General features: G+C 42.5%; 1 protein-coding gene across 1 annotated transcript in view; it reads left to right on the forward strand.

Moving 5' to 3' along the window:
* The window catches only part of LRRIQ4 (leucine rich repeats and IQ motif containing 4), a 36,524-nt gene that overhangs the window by 5,857 nt on the left and 13,086 nt on the right, over nucleotides 1–17,581 (forward strand). Inside the window, exons 3-6 of the mRNA XM_043991509.1 lie at nucleotides 4,555–4,728; nucleotides 11,698–11,836; nucleotides 13,762–13,958; nucleotides 16,200–16,455. Of these exons, the coding sequence (XP_043847444.1) occupies nucleotides 4,555–4,728; nucleotides 11,698–11,836; nucleotides 13,762–13,958; nucleotides 16,200–16,355 (666 nt within the window). The 3' untranslated portion in view covers nucleotides 16,356–16,455. The remainder of the gene's footprint in view (nucleotides 1–4,554; nucleotides 4,729–11,697; nucleotides 11,837–13,761; nucleotides 13,959–16,199; nucleotides 16,456–17,581) is intronic.

Here is a 17,581-nt window from a genome sequence, read left to right on the forward strand (position 1 = left end):
TCTGAGGTGTCAGTGTTCATCCAGAACATTTAACGATCAGTTCTGAGCTGGTTGGCACCCATATCAGATCTGCTGATGGCACAGAGTTGAGGTAACCAAACACAGTATGGCAGGGTTAGGTTTCAGAAAGACTTTGGCTGGCTAGAAGAAAGCACCAAGTTGATGAATTACTAAAGATCCATGTAAGGTCCTTCCCTTGGGTTCCAAAAATCAACAAGTACGATATGGGAGAACTAGGGCAGGAGCGTACCTCCTGGGGAAGAGATCCAGGGGTTCAGAGGATTGGAAGGTCAATGGGAGCCAACAGTGCTGATGTCCACCTCCCAAAGCGGCTAATACCAAGAGACACGTGGCAGTGATGGGCACTAGGGAGTACTCTGCTCTAGGCAGAACATATCAGGAGTATTACGTTCTATTTCAGGGGCCATGTTTTAGACCAGCCATGGATCATCTGTGGTGGGGTGATCTAAGGTTGGGCGTCGTGCTGTAGGAGGACTGAGGTGGGACACTACATCTGGAGTCAGGAAGACCAAGGTCAAATCCAGGGTTAGGCACTATGTGACCTTGGGTAAGTCAATTCTGTCTCCTCATCTGTGAGATGCGACCCACCTCCCTAGGAGGGGAGGATAAAATGAGATACTATTTGTAAAGTGCTTTGCAAACCTTAAAACCTTACAATAATGTTAAGTATTGTTATCAGTTGATCTAACTAGCTATGTTTATCCTGGAAAAGAGAAGATTTGGGGTGGTATAATGGCTATTTTCATGTATTTGAAAGGTTATCTTAGAGCAGAGAGATTAGGTTTATTCTGTTTGAAGGAGGAACTTGGGCTGGGTGAAAGTTATAGGAAGGGAAGATTTGGTCTTTTTTTTTTTATGCATTTTTTTTGGGGGGGAGGGTGAGGCAATGAGGGTTAAGTGACTTGCCCAGGATCACATAGCTGGTAAGTGTCAAGTTCTGAGACTGGATTTGAACTCAGGTTGTCCTGAATCCAGGGCAGGTGCTTTATCCACTGCGCCACCTAGTTGTCCCCCTGGTTTGGTCTTAATGTAAGGGAAATCTCTGACAATTACAGCCCTCCTAAAGTAGAGCAAGCCACCATTGGGAGGTCAAGGACATCCTGTACCAGACGCCTTTAAGGGAAGGCTGGATAGCCACTTCAGAGGGGTACACTGGAGGGATTCTCAGTAAGGTCTAGGTTAGACCTTTGAGGCTCCTTCCAACTCTAATATCCTGTTCATCTGTGACTGGCACCTTGTTCCGTGTTGGTGATGGTGGTGGTAGAAACAGCGTGGGTATTTCTTCTCTCTTCACACTTGTGTGTGTATTGGGGTTGGAGGGAGGTAAACTAGCCAGTGTCAAACGCACATAAGGTTTGGGGTGGGGTATATTTATTCAAAAAGGATTAAGGCAATACCTGTAAGTTGTGCCCAGCACATAGCAGGTGCTTGTTTATTGATGGATGGATTGTGCCACCTCCTCAAATCTGTATTTAGATCTACAAACTACATTAGGAGAAGAAGGCTACACTCTATAAAGTGATCTGTTTTCTTTTTTCCTCAACTTCCTAGTAAAAATCCCTTTTAAAACATTCTAATCTTTCCTCAATTGACCTGAGAGAGAAAAATTTTTAACACTCTAGCCAGGATGAGGATCCAAAAAGAACACTAAAGTTTGAATCTAGGATTGAATCTCAGCTCTGCTCTTTGGAAGCTATAGGACCTTGGGAAGGTCACTCTCTGGGCCTTAGTTTCTTCACCTGTCAGATGAAACGATTGGACCAAATGATCTCTAGAATCTTGTAGCTATAATCTTTTGAATTTCAGGTAACTCAGGACAATGGGAAAGGTGTGGCAGGATTGTCCTTGAATAGTCAGGTAATGGGGGCAGCTAGTTGGCACAGTGGATAGAGCACCGGCCCTGGATTCAGGAGGACCTGAGTTCAAAGCCGGCCTCAGATACTCGACACTTACTTAGCTGTGTGACCCTGGGCAAGTCACTTAACCCTCATTGCCCCGCAAAAAAAAAAAAAAGAAAAGAATAGTCCGGTAATGGGATGGCAGCTATCATCACAATTCAACATCCCTGGAAGAACCCAGAAAGCTGGAGAGGGATAAAGAAGGAAAAACAGGCCAAGGGCAATCCAGGACAGCAGTCATATTTGATTTTTTCCTTCTTATCTTTTTTCCTTGCAAGCACTATTTCCCAAACGATTTTTAGCATTCATTATAAAATTCTTTGCCTAAGGCACTCGCCTTTTACAAGCTGTTTTGTAATGGGGAGTTGAGGCACATCTACAAGTTAGCTAAGGTTAGTTAGTCTTTCTTTATGAAAATGGAGTTCATCACAGAGTAGGATGGAGGAAAGGAACAGGGGGATGTTTACCTTGGGAGACCTACTGAGGCACAATAGCTGTCTTCCAGTTTAAACGAGGGTCCTTGAGATGAGGGATTTATTCGCTTTGCGCTGCTTAGCCCCACAGGGCAGAATGAGGGGCACTCAGCGCCCGTGGTGAAGAGCCAAATGGAGACTGGGAAGGAAAAAATTCCCAGTGAGCAAAACTGTCCCCAAATGGAGTCGGCTTCCTCTAAATGTGTTCTGTTTCCTCTTGTTGTAGCCTCGGATGCAGAGGGAGTTTTGTCAGTAGAGGTTGGATTGGATCAAAGCCACAGAGATCCTTGCCATCTCTGAAATTCTGTGAGCCCGAGAAATATAGAGATGGGGTAGGCAAGCTGGAGCGAGACAGCCAAAATGTAACAGGCAAAAGCCCTGGACCAGACTCTGAGCCTGAAGGTTATTAGTGGTTCTCTTTTTACCCCTCAGTTCAATAATAATAATAGCGAGGGGGTCCTCTTTCTTTCTTTCTTTCTTTCTTTCTTTCTTTCTTTCTTTCTTTCTTTCTTTCTTCCTTTCTTTCTTTCTTTCTTTCTTTCTTTCTTTCTTTCTTTCTTTCTTTCTTTCTTTCTTTCTTTCTTTCTTTCTTTCTTTCTTTCTTTCTTTCTTTCTTTCTTTCTTTCTTTCTTTCTTTCTTTCTTTCTTTCTTTTTTTTGTTGGCGGGGCAGTGAGGGTTAAGTTGACTTGCCCAGGGTCACACAGCTAAGTAAGTGTCAAGTTCTGAGGCTGGCTTTGAACTCAGGTCCTCCTGACTCCAGGGCCAGTGCTCTATTCACTGGGCCACCTAGCTGACCCAAGGGGGTCATCTGTCATAATTTTCTCCTGAACAGCAAGCATAGCACCATACACATAATAGGGGCGTGCTTAAATGTGTGTTAATTGATTTTAACTTAGTCTTTAGAAAACAGCAACAAGAAATCCTAGCTTAAGGTTAACAACAGCTGAGAGGGAAATCTTCTAGGGCAGGAATGATGGTGCCAGCACCATGCGCAGTGGATAGAGGACTGCCTAGGAGTGAGGGGACTTGAGTTCCAATACCGCCTTGGACACACACTAGCTGTATGACCTTGGGCAAGTAATGTACCCTCTCAGAGCCCCAGTTAAAATGGTGGTTATAACATTGACAAGCCACACACCACAGGCTTCTTGTGAGAAAAGGAATAAACCTTAAAGTGATATATATATATATATATATATATATATATATATATATATATATATATATAATACACACACATACATATATATGTAACCTATCTCTTCTCCATCTATCTCTCCATCCTTTCATTTATCTCTCTGTCTATCCATCAATCCTATCTATCATCTATCAATCATCTATCTACCTATCCGTTGTTCATTTATCTATCCATCCATTCATATATCCCGTCATCTATCTCTCTATTCATTTATTCATTCAACCACCACCACCACCACTACTACACCTTTTAAAAAATTGTCATTAATGCCTTTTGTTTTTATAGCAGAGTCATATTCAGAGACATATGCCATTGCCGTCAACAAATTAGCCCTCTCTTGGACCAATGAAAGACAGTCAAGAAAAACCAGCTGACACAGTGTCCATGTCTGACAGTCTATGCCCAACATTTCGATCCATAGTTCCCCAACTCACTACTGCATGTGCTTTTTACAAAATTTTTTTTTTTTAGTGAGGCAATTGGGGTTAAGTGACTTGCGCAGGGTCACACAGCTAATAAGTGTTAAGTGTCTGAGACCAGATTTGAACTCAGGTACTCCTGACTCCAGGGCCGGTGCTCTATCCACTGTGCCACCTAGCTGCCCCTGCATGTGCTTTTTTAAAAAAACATTTTTCATTCCATGATCCTCAAGCTCTTGACCATGTTAAGTTTGTTTTTGCCATCTTTTTTTTTTTTTTAACAAAATGTTTGGTGATTGACCTTTCTAGGTTACTCTCTTACAGTGCCATAAATCAACTTTCAAGACTGCTAACTTTGCATTCCCAACTCTGTCCAACTTATCCCATGGAGTTTGCAAACATGATTTACCCAGGGAGATACTGAATGGCCTCTGAATTCCATTGATTAATAATAGTTTCTTTTGAAAGTAAAGCCCTTTTGATTTTCTAATGTGTTCAAATAATGTTGACACCTTCACTCTTTTTATTTTTTTAATACCTCTAGGTCCCTTCAGAGGTGTTCAACCTGGTCAAATTGAAGGCACTTGGTCTAACTGGAAATAATTTCACTATATTTCCAGAGGAAATCTTGCAAATTGAATCTTTAGAAAAACTATATCTGGGACAGGACCAAGGAACAAAACTAACCTATCTCTCAGAAAACATCCTGAAGCTAACGGTATGAATTCAAACTTTATATGATGAAATATTCACCAAAAATACTCAAGTTTTGGGGCAGCTAGGTGGTACAGTGGATAGGGAAGGAAAATCTGAGTTTAAATCTAGTCTCAGGCACTTGTGCTATTATGTGACCTTGGGCAAGTCACTTAATCCTGATTACTTCCAAAAAAGAAAGAAAGAAATGAGAAAATACTCAAGTTTTTATTGGTAGACTTCAAAACTCAATGGATCTGTGATGTAATGGATCTGGGCACGTTTTCCATTGCTAGAGACTGATGGCCATGTCTTTCCAAAGTGCCTCCACAGAGAGCTCACCCAACATTTTGGAAACCTTTCTTTAGGTTTTGTTCCATTTTGACAGTACCAACGGAATGGTGGCACAGAGGATGATGGCTGGGCTTGGAGTCAGGATCACTCATCTTCCTGAGTTCAAATATTGCCTCAGACAGTTACTGGCAATGTGACCCTGAGCAAGTCACTTAAACCTGTTTTCTCCAGTTTCCCTTTCTGTAAAATAAGCTAGAGAAGGAAATGGCAAATCACTCCAGTATCTTTACCAAGGAAATCTCAAATGGGGTCATGAAGAGTTAGACATGACTGGAAAAAGGCTGAATGATACCACCACCAATGGAATGTTCACACTGACCAACTGTTATCCCTTTCTCATTCTTTATGGCTGGCCCACTTTGTTTTCGCAGTCCTATATTTCCTCAATAATATCCCTACTTCCACTTCTTGTGTACGGGCCAATGTTGGAAATAGTCTGCAATTTACCTGAGCCCACCATTCATCCCTCCATTGTCCCTGCATAAGCCACAACTTGAATTCTTTGGGGATTGTGGTGTTCCAAAATTCAAAACCACAGTACATCTCTGAGAGAACATTTCTGTTGAAAAGATGAATGTATTAACCTGGATCTAAAAGCAAATCAATGCTGCTTAGGTTTGGGTGAAGAAGAACAGTAGATGACTACCCTAGAAACTTACAGTCACACAGGGAATCAAATGAATTAGAAAGAAGCTAACAGTTATAGAATGAATTAGAAAGCTATACAGACTGGGCATGGGATTTGGCATCCCCTTTCATTAGTCAGTGTAATTGCAGCAGGCCCTGAAGTGGCTGCCCAAACAACCATGTCTCACCTTGGACTCCCAGGTTCCTCATTACTGGGGACATGGTGAGTCTTATTAACAAAACAACTGGGAAGTGCCCAGGAAGATCTTGGGATTGGTAGCCAATACATCAAGTGATTTGGTGCCCCTTGGGGCACGGGGTGTGTTATAGCCTAAAGGAAGACTTGGTAAGAAAAGGAATGGCAGTTTCATTCTAACATGTCTCAGGCAGTCTTTTACAAGGAAATTCAAGGGAAGATATGGGCTAGTGGGAATTTGAGAGAAATAGGAAAGGACTTTCTTCTGGAAAAAGGCTGGAGAAGGCAAGGGAATCCCTGGTAAGCAGTAACTTAAGTGACAAAGCAGAAACTTAAAGCTTTGGGGATTTGACCACAATAAGGGTAGTTGGTGGAGCTAGTTCCTGGTGCCCCCCATATGTGGGCCCCCAGTATTAAGGCAGACTATGGGGTAGCACCCACTCATGACCCCCCACTACTGGGTTTCTTCTTACCAGACAACTAGAGGAAATATTAGTTCAAAACAAAAGAGATTTAATCAATTAACAAGAAACATTAAAAAATGTTTTATCTTATTTTTCAATTAAAAGGTGTTTCTTTTCTCTCCCTCCTACTCTCCTCAGTTGAAAAAAAAATAAAGACAAAACCCTTGTAATAAATATACATAATCAAGCAAAATATATTGTTCATGTCTCATTCTACATCCTGAATCCATCCCCTTTCCATTAGAAGGTGGGTAGCGTACTTCACCACTGGGACTCTGGAATGCTAGCTGGACATTGCAGTGATCAGAACTCTTAAGTCTTTCAAAGTTGTTTATTTTTACAATGTTATTGCATAGTAAATTAAGTGATAGTAGTAGCCTCTTCCGTGCCTCGATTTGGTACACTCACTCACAGATTATCATGTCATCAATGATGTGGCACACACACAGAGAACATATGTGACCAGGGAACGTAGGTGAAGGGACACACATACCTGTGTGACCAGGGCTCATGAGTAGAGGAAACATGTATAGGAATGTGGGTGGCCAGGGAATATCCATGCTGGGGAAATTTATAACCCCTACTTTGCAGAACCACTTATGTCTTCCATTGCTGTCGTCTCACTGCTCCCTGCCAGCCATCCCATTAGGTGCCACATCTACATTCTCCACTGGGTATCAAGTAGTCATACTGCCCACTGCATCTCTGCTTCATCTTGCAGTCTCTGTTGGGCATCTCCACTGGTCCCATGATTGCTGAGCTATTCTCTGCTACCATCTGCTGGGCTTTGGCGATTCAGTCTTTCAGGCTCTCTGCTGTCATCTCCAGGGTTTAGTAAGGGAGAGAGAAAGTTCTTTTGAGGTGTAGCCTTGGGTTATGAGCCACCACACCCAGGCAGGCAACCTGAAATATAAAGTAGAGGTCCCCTGGTATCAGATCAAGTTTATTCTACTGACTCCATTTTCCTGGTGCCAACTCTACAGCCCTGGCCCAAACCAACCGTTTGATTTCAGGTAAGAAAATCCCTGTTAATTCTTGTTAAATCCTTGAGTGTCAGTCAATATTCCTAAAACTCATTCTAAGCACTGCACCCAACAAAACACAAAAAGACCTATGTAAGAAATAGGGAAACAAGGATACCTTCAGTTCTTATAATAGTCTCTGATTGAAATGCAAATAAATTTAGGAGCAAGAACATGTGAGACTAATTGCTTTTTGAAATAAAGAAGCAATTGGTGCTTGTTCTTCTTGCTCAAAGAGAGCAAAAATGATATTACTATGTCGGGGTCAAGATAGATTGTGATTGATCTGACTGGCTGCTCAGACCAACACAAGTTAGGAAGGCTCTGCTGCAATTTGGACAAAATAGTCCATATAAACATTTGGAATAGAAATGGCTCATGTTTATTTTGAGCTACTGCAATTCCGATCAAGGGGAATGATATCCTTATTCCTAGACTAAGAGATCATGGATTCATTTGCCTTTTTTTTTTTTTTTTTGTGGGCCAATGAGGGTTAAGTAACTTGCCCAGGGTCACACAGCTAGTAAGTATCAAGTGTCTGAGGCCAAATATGAACTCAGGTCCTCCTGAATCCAGAGCTGGTGCTTTATCCACGGCACCACCTAGCTGCCCCCATTGATTCATTTGCAGTACAAACTTTCATTAATCTGTTGTTGGTTTTGCTTTTTTTTTTTTTGGTGGGGCAATGAGGGTTAAGTGACTTGCCCAGGGTCACATAGCTAGTAATTGCCAAGTGTCTGAGGTCTGATTTGAACTCAGGTCCTCCTGAATCCAGGGCTGGTGCTTTATCCACTGCACCACATAGCTGCCCCAAGCTTTCATTAATTGATTCTATCATTTGTTCATTCGCTGTGCAGATTTCTCTGCTCCTCTACTGGCCTGTCCACCCCAAAATGAAAGGGATAGATAAACCCTAATAACAACAACACCTATCTCTGGATGGAAAAGGGATGAATTCAACATGCAGAATGAGACATACATAGTTGGACAAGGGAAATATGGGAATTTGTTTTGATTAATTCTGTATATTTGTTCCTTGCCAAATGGAGGGATATCTCAGCCAAGGGCAATACTCAATTTAGTATTTGTAACCCCTTTTTTTCTGCTACTCTCACACTTCGCACTTACGTTCAGAGATTGGGTCCCACAAAACATGAGTACTCTCAGGGTTCACATATGCCTCCACTGTTCTAAAACTATGGCTCGTGAGCCCCCACCAGTGTTTCCAATTAATGATTAGCCAATTGTCTCAATTAGCTCTTAGCAAAGGCATTTACTCAAATGGCACAGTAAGAATAGTTACAAAACATTCCCCCTACAAACCTGAAACCCACACTCCTACAAATACATACTATGTACAGGAGAAAAGTGGTCACAAACTTCAAATACAGTGAGAGTGAGGAATATTTGTAGGAGCACATGTAGCAAAGACAACTCACAATCTGGAAATGCAGTGCCTCACTAGATTTTCCTCATAAAAGTCTTACAATATTTATTCTTGGGAATGGGGTCTGTTTTAGATGGGACTTGACTGGGCTTGCTCCTCACAGAGTTGGGTGGGTTACTCCACTGCTAGGCTAGGCATCCCTGCTGGAAGGTGGCTCACCTGGATTTTCTCTCCCAGGTAATGGTGTCTCTGCTGTACAGGTTAATCTGCCAGACTTCTTGAGCTTGCTCCCACCTGTAGATTCAGGCTCAGCTGTAGGCCTTGGTTGTGGTACTGCCGTGCTCTTCCAGAAAGAGCAGAGATCTTAAGGCTTGGCAATCAGAGGTTTTTGGTCTTTCCTTTTGCTCCCTTTTTCCATCTGGGGACTGCATCTTTTTTTTTTTTTTCCTTCTGGTGAGGCAATTGGGGTTAAGTGACTTGCCCAGGGTCACACAGCTAGTAAGTGTCAAGGGTCTAAGACTGGATTTGAACTCAGGTCCTCCTGAATCCAGGGCCAGTGCTCTCCACTGCACCACCTAGCTGCCTCCAGACTGCATCTTTTCAATGAGAGGTGTCACCCTTGCTTATGATGACCATAAATGAGCCCATCCAGAAATTTATGTCTTTTACAAGGTATAAAATAATCCACTCCACATTTTAAAGAGAATCACCCTCTGCAAGGTAAAAATATGACTGAAGATGATTTGGCTTTCCATCTTATTTTCTCTACAATTTACCTCTTATGATCTGCACATTTGCTGAAGTCCGAAATATTACAAACATTGAGAAAGGAAATAAACATTTTCCAGGCACTGTGCTAAGTATTTGCAAATATTATATCATTTGATCCTAACAACAACCTTGCTATGTAGGTGATGTTATTATCCCCATTTTCCAGTTCAGGCAGCTAAGGCAAACAGGTTAAGTGACTTATTCAGGGTCACACAGCTAGTATGTGTCTGAGAGCACATTTGAACTCAAGTCTTCTTAACTCCAGTCTCAAGACTCTCTCAACAATGCCACCGTGCTGCCTGTAATTTATAGTAGTGACTAAAATTTTACAGATGGTTGTGAGCTAGAAATGTGCTCTCCCTTTAATAGATAGGAATCTAGGCCTTTCTCTCTCTCTTCACCAAATTCTTATTCTTCTTAATAAATGCTTAAAAGTCTAACTCTTGCTAAAGCTTATAATTTATTGGTGACCACTCATTAGATATTTTAGACAGACTAGCTAGAATTTTAGCCCCTTATAAAACAGTGAGAATCAGTGGAAGGTGGGAATTAATGAAAAAACAAGTGTAAAGATAGGCTGGCAAAAGATCCAACTTTGTAAAGTCATCCCAAGGGCACTTAAAGAAAAATATAGGAAGACAACTAAGACCAGAAAATGGAAAAATCTGCAAATATTTTTATGATAAATTCTTCCCACCTTCAAGGATCAGGGAGCCATAAACCACATTTGTACTTTAAAATTATATATGGTCCTTGAGGAAGTGGAAATAGCACTGAAGAAAACAAAGATGGTGAGAGCAGGCAATTCTTAGACCATGTTCATTCTGAGGAAATCCACACTAGGGAAGACTCAATTTTGAGAGAATTTAGGGAAGATATTAAAGATACAGAAAAAATCTTAGATCTTATTATTACCTTTTTTTGTGTGTGTGTGTGTGCGGGGCAATGGGGGTTAAGTGACTTGCCCAGAGTCACACAGCTAGTAAGTGTCAAGTGTCTGAGGCCGGATTTGAACTCAGGAACTCCCGAATCCAGGGCCGGTGCTTTATCCACTGCGCCACCTGGCCTCCCCCTTATTATTACCTTTTTGAGGATGAGATTTTTACCATTTGCATCAAATCTGGAAACATCACAGAGCCTACTGACTGACATCTACAGTCACTCAAGAGATTTTGACCTAACCATCCATACAGGAAAAACCAAGTGGATGAAGATTTATCTATTGTCCAGAAATTATTGTATGCAGTTGGATGGACAATCTAAATAATTCACCCACATATATATATATGTATCTATATACACTTACATAGATGTATGTGACATATGGATAGCTATCCATATTTATTTGTCCATCCATCTATCCATCCATCTATCTATCCCTCTATGACAGATACTACAAATGGACTATGTTCTGTACCCAGAATTGAGCCAGAAATAGAGAGAGGGCTGGATAGTCTTTGAGAAATTGCAACATTTTTTTAATGACCCCAGACTTCTCTCTAAAACAAAGGGCCATCTTTTTTAACAGCAGTAATATTATATGGCTGTAAGTCTTGGAACACTACATTCTCCAAAGAACTAAAATTTGTGATTACCCAGAGGTGAGTGGAGAAGGGCAGGGGTTTTGTAACACAGTTTTATATGCAGTTACATAGCATAAAATATATTTTTTTAAAAAAGTATGACCAGAAAAAAAGATAGGCCAGACATTGATGAAGACATTCATTCCTTTCATGGGAAGCTAAGTGGTGCAGTGGATAGAGCACTGGCCCTGGAGTCAGGAGGACCTGAGTTCAAATCTCACCTCAGACACTTAGTAGCTGTGTGATCCTAGGTAAAGCACTTGACCCCAATTGCCTTAAACATCCACGGTCATCTCCAGTTGTCCTGATACATCTTTTGCCACTGGACCCAGATAGCTCTGGAGGAGGATGGTGACCTTGCACAGCCCTCCCTCACTTAAATCCAATTCCCTGCAAGTCACATCACCTCCTGATGTCATGGTCCTTTGCATGAAGGAAGGACAAACAACAACATTCCTTTCGCACTAATCAGGTGGCAGAGCTAATGTTTGGGGTTGGGGGTTTGTTTTTTATCCGTATATAAGGGGGGAGGGACTTGTAGATGAGTCTGGGATGAATTCATCTTCCACTGAAGCTTTATTTTATTTCAGAATCTGAAAGAGCTATATTTTGAGAACAACAGCCTGGAGTATTTACCGGAGGGCATAGGGTCACTGCCAACCTTACAAATATTGGATTTTCACAACAATCAGATTAAGGAACTTCCAGACACAATATGTCAATTAAAAGGTAATAAGTCTCCTCCCTCCTGTCCTCCACTCCCCACTCCACCCTTTTGTGACAAACCTGTGATTTCACTGGTCTAGGGAATGCTCGGGGAGATGACTTCTCTCAGTAGAGGACAGTGGCACTTTCTGTGCAATGAGAGATCAGATCCAGCATCAAACAGCTACCCTATGTCAGAGCAGGACTTGAACCCAGGTCTTTCTCATTCCAAGGCCAAGGTCTTACATTTCATTGTGCCAGTGTCCAGTCCTTTCATTTGACAGATGAGGAAACTAAGACCCAGAAAGGTTCAGGGATTTGCCTGGGGTCATGGGGGTAATAAATAAGAGAGCTAGGTCTTCTGAATCCAAATCATAGGACCCTGGATTTAGAAGTGGAGACAATTAGAGTCCAACCAGCTTAGAGGGAACTGAGATCCAGAGAGGTCAAATGACTTGCTCAGGGTCACAAAGCTTATGTGTCTATGGCAGGATTTGAACCCAGGTCTCAAGTTGAGTGCCCTATCCCCTTTCCATCATGATGATTTGACCTAGTCAAGTCAGTAACCTTTTATGAAGCACTCAATGTGTCCCAGGCATGGTACTAAATGCACGAATAGTTTCTACCTTCAAGAGCTCACATTCTAATGAATCCATAGGAAAAGCTCACGTACAGTAAACATTTGGTAGAGTCAGTTTCAGGCCTGGAGTTAGGAAGACATGAATTCAAATCCAGACTCAGATACTTCTTATGTGTGACCCTGGGCAAGTCACTTCACCTCTGCTTGCTTCAGTTTCCTTGTCTATAAAATAGGAATAATAATAGTACTGACCTCCCAAGATGGTTGTGAGGATCAAATGAGATAATATCTGTAAAGACTTTGCAAAGCACTGTATAATTGCTAGCTAAATTACACATAGCCCTATAGGGTAAATTCTCTTCAGCCAATCAAAAAGTAATTCCTGTGTTGTGCCAACTGTTCTCACCCAAAGATCAAAGCATTTCACTCCTTTAATTGATTAAGGACTGCGTCCCACTTCGTTTATACCTTTGGTTAGTCAATTCTATGACGACATTTAGGTCTCAGTGTTTACACTATTTGTGGTGGGTTTCTACCCCAAATCTTACAAACTAGTCACCCACAGGAAATGAAAGGAATGACTTCTTCTGGACACTCAGTTCTACGCAAGCAACTATATGATGAGTTTATTCTCAAAGTATTTTACTTACCCCGTTTTTAGGGATCGAGAAAGGACCAGGACTCGATCCAAACATCTTCGCATAGTCTGTTTTCTTCATTGCGCGTCCTTTTTTATCCTTAGCTTAGAAACTCTCACTGGAATGAACAAAGAAGTTAGGCTTGTGTCTGTCTCTCCCATCAAAGTAAAGGGGAATATAACTCTCTCCACCCCCACCCCAAGCCCCTGCCAACACAATAGAAAGTCTTTGATTACTCTCGGTAAGAGACCTGGTAAATGCTGGTTATATTGAAAGGTAATCTTTTGGTTCCACTCCCCCACCTCCATGTCTCTTTTTTTTTTCTTTCTTTTTTTCTTTTCTTTTTTATTTTGTGTGTGAGGCAATTGGAGTTAAGTGACTTGCCCAGGGTCACACAGCTAATAAGTGTTAAGTGTCTGAGGCCAAATTTGAACTCAGGTCCTCCTGAATCCAGGGCTGGTGCTCTATCCACAGCAGCGCCACCTAGCTGCCCCACCTCCATGTCTCTTAAAGAAAGTAAGCTTCCTGAGGACAGGAGTCATCCCATTTTATCCTTGATTCCTGGCACCTGGCACAGTTCCTGGTATATAGTAGGTGCTTAATAGATGTTAAGGGAATTGAATTGAACTCATTAGGTGACAGTAAAGGAAGGTGATGTTTCAAGTGGCTGACTTTTGCCTGACTACTAGTCATTTGATTTTTGAAAAGGTCAATCCTCCCTTTTATTTTAGGGTTGAAGACATTGATTCTTGAGAACAATCAGCTGTCTGTACTTCCGGAAAGAATGGATAGTCTGCAGAACCTCCAGGTTCTCAACCTAGAAGGAAATCCCATGGAAGACCCTTCCCAAGAAGTGTGTAGAATGGGCATTCCAGAGATATGGCGCTACTTACAGGAAAAGAGATACAGGGATATTATGGCTACGAAGGTAAAACCAGTGAAAACTCCCAGGGATGCACATCTGTGTGTGCTTGTGTGTGCATTGTGTGTATCATGTGTGCGTGTGTGTGCATGTGTGTGTATGCTTGTGTGTTGTATGTGTACTTGTGTAGTGTGTGTGCTTGTGTCTGCATTGTGTGTATCATATGTGCGTGTGTGTGCTTGTGTGTATGCTTGTGTGTTGTATGTGTACTTGTGTAGTGTGTGTGCTTGCGTGTTGTACGTGTACTTGTGTAGTGTGTGCTTGTGTCTGCACTGTGTGTATCATATGTGCGTGTGTGTGCTTGTGTGTGTATGTTTGTGTGTTGTATGTGTGCTTGTGTACTGTGTGTGCTTGTGTGAGGGGAGATACTAAGCACCTCAAAGACTTGTTCAGGGCCACTTCCCTTTTTGGGTGTCTGGACTCCAGTAGAAGTCTGAGAAGCTTATGGACCCCTGCTGAAAGGAATGTTTTTAAATACATAAAATAGATAGAATTACTAAGGAAATAAATTATATTCAAACAGCCTTCAAGATATTTTTAAAAGTTTACAGACCCTCGGTGAGGTGCCTCAGCTGTTGGGGGGTGCTCGCTACTCTGGAGCATGGGGGATGTCCAAGAGTATGTGCCAACATCTTATTCAGCATTCTGCTGGCTCCTTCTCCCTGCCCACTTCGTTTCACTTTTCCTTTCTCTTGACCTGACATGTTTGTGAAATTGGAAGAAAAAAAAAAGCCCCAAACCAAAAAGAACCAATTGGGTCAAAACCCTGTAAATTCCAGAGGTGTGTGTGATGCCATTACCAAGAAGCTGGCTTCTGACATGAAAGAGTCACATTGGTCTGGGCAAGTCACTTAACCTCTGTGTGCTGTAGGCAGTTCTGCAGAACAGGGGGCCCGCAAACTTTTCTTTAATATTGTATTGCGTATAATTGGTTTCCTTTGTGATCCTATGAATTCCGTCTTCTGTGGTTAAAAACATTATTCTAAGAAGGCTCCGTGGACCCATGACAAAGAAGGTGACACGACAAAGACTTACCTACGTGGTCCTGGATAGTCTGCTGTCTGTCTAGGTGCAGGGAGCGCTCACAGCAGGATTCTTCGTGAAATAGACATGTTCAGATATAACATTATAGGCTATTCACACAAAGGCTTAATATAGGGCCCATTTGGTCAGTGGGTCAACAAGCATTTATTAAGTGTTTACCCTGCAGAGTTCTTTACTAAACGCTGGATAAGCTTAATATTGTTACACTATTTGGGCTTGCCTTGTAGAAATGGACTAGGCATCGGAATGCCTATAATGGTCCTGGACCCAGCTTTGCCCCTGACTCAAGATCTAGTTTGAGAGCATTCATTCAACTGCCCTGTTCTCACACTTGTTCCCCTGCCACATGAGCATCTTCCCTACCTTGGGGGTGGAATATTGGGAGGATAAACGGCAGCCAATGGGAAGAGCTCTGAGATCACGGAAAAGCGAGGCTCTAGGATGGACTACAAAGCACACATAAATATGAAATGTGGACTGGAGCCTCGCTTCTGGGGAGCTCAGGACTCTTCTTATCGACCATTTCATTTATCCTTAGCTGTTTTGATTTAAAGCTATGCTGCATTATGAAAAGCTTGGCCGTAGTACACAAGTAAACATTCCCCACTTGACTCCACTTCTCTACATTGCTCTTCCTTCTTCCTGCAAGATCACTTCAGCTCTCTCTGTGTGTCTCTTTCTGTCTCTGTCTCTGTCTCTGCCTCTGTCTCCCTCTCTCTGGAGCACACCTCACACGATTCCCATCTAAGGACGGTGCTCAGGTTAGCCGTCTCTTCATTCCCCACCTGGCCACACACCTCAGGGTTTCTCCATCATGCTCTCACTTTCCATACCAAGAAACTTTCCCCATTTCAGCTGCTTTTCGACTTCCTGTTGTATATTGTCTTCCCCCGTTAGATTGTAAGATTGAGGGCAGAGGTGGTATTTTGCCTTTGTGTTTCCAGCACTTAGCACAGAGCCTGCACTTAATAAATGTTTCTTGATGGCCTGATTCCAGGAGGTAGATATAAAGAAGGAGAACATTCCTGGGAAAATAATCTCTGGAAAGGCATTTGGCCGGGGGTGGAGGGGTGGGGGCTGGGGGTAGACTGTCCTATCACGGGGTCCTATTTGCCTCCCTTTGTTTCGGGGATGCGATTAGGTCAGGGCTCCTCTGCTTGGTCGTCCTACTGAGTAAGGCGGGACTCGATTTTCTCTTTCCAGCTTCAGGCTTGGTACCGAGGAATGAGGGTGAGGAAAGGGCTTGGGTCAAACGAAGAATTGTTAAAAATGCAAAAGAAAGGAAAGACATCGCCCAAAGACAAGAAGGGAAAGAAAGGGGAAAAGGGGAAAGCAGCGCCCAAGGGCAAAAAGAAATAGTCCTTTCCCTTGATGGACTTTTGCCAAACGGATCATGCGCTGAACGCGATCAGACGAGAGGAAGACACGGCTGCCGATCACTGGACTCTTGAACACGGTGGTAAGCATTAAAAGGCTTTCATACCAACCTACTTGTGCTTGTCTCCAGGATGTTTAATTAGTAAACGTCTCGTGTTAGATTGTAAGCTCTCTGAGGGCAGGGATTAATTTTCTTCTTTGTATCTGCAGGGTCTAGCACAGGGGCTTTCACAGAGTAGGCATTTCCTCAATGCTTTGGAGAAGCGTCCTGGAGTGATGGATGGCGCATTAGACTTGGAGTCAGGAGGACCTGAGTTCAAATCCAGCCTCAGACACACACGAGCTGTATGACCCTGGGCAAGTCACTTCACCTCTGCCTTAGTTTCCTCATCTATAAAATGTTGATAATAATAGCATCTACCTCCCAGAGTTGTTGTGAGGATCAAATGAGGTAATAATTGTAAAGGGCCTGGCACTATACAAGTATTAGATATTATTTTAATTATTATTATTATAAAATTTACTTGGTCCTGTTTTCATTGACAGTAGCTATAAAACCTATGGAAAGAAACTATCCCGCCCCGCCCTCTCTCCCCCCCCCCCCCCCCCCCCCCGCCCCGAAAGCAATTTTATTTTTTTTAATTTAAAAAAAAAAGGAAGGAAATTCAGTCTTTTGGTTTCATTGCCACATATCTTTGGAGGGTTGGCTACTGAAGATATCCCTGTGCTCATGGAGAAACCTGTGGTAGGGTGGGAAGAGTGTCGGACCTGGGGTTGGGGAGTCCAGGTACTTATGGGCTGTGTGACCCTGGACAAGTCACTTCCTTCTCTGTAAAATGAGGGAGGTTGAACTAGTTGACTTTTAAGGTTCTTTCTATGAACTGTGATCTAAGCTTTTAATCTATGATCTCAAGGCCTGATGTCAAATCTTAGCTCTCCACTTATTGGCTGGGTGGCTTGAATCAAGTTAATTCATCTCTCTGGGCCTCAGTTTCCTCCTTTGTAAAATGAGGGGTGGTGGTCCAGTTGACTTCTTTTGTTTTGTTTTTGCAGGACAGTGAGGGTTAAGTGACTTGCCCAAGGTCATACAGCTAGTAAGTGTCAAGTGTCTGAGGCCAGATTTGAACTCAGGTTCCCCTGAATCCAGGGCTGGTGCTTTATCCACTGCACCCCCTAGCTGCCCCTCTAGTGGACTTCTAAGGTCCATT

This window comes from Dromiciops gliroides, chromosome 3 (genome assembly GCF_019393635.1).
Source record: "Dromiciops gliroides isolate mDroGli1 chromosome 3, mDroGli1.pri, whole genome shotgun sequence".
Taxonomy (NCBI): Eukaryota; Metazoa; Chordata; class Mammalia; order Microbiotheria; family Microbiotheriidae; genus Dromiciops; species Dromiciops gliroides.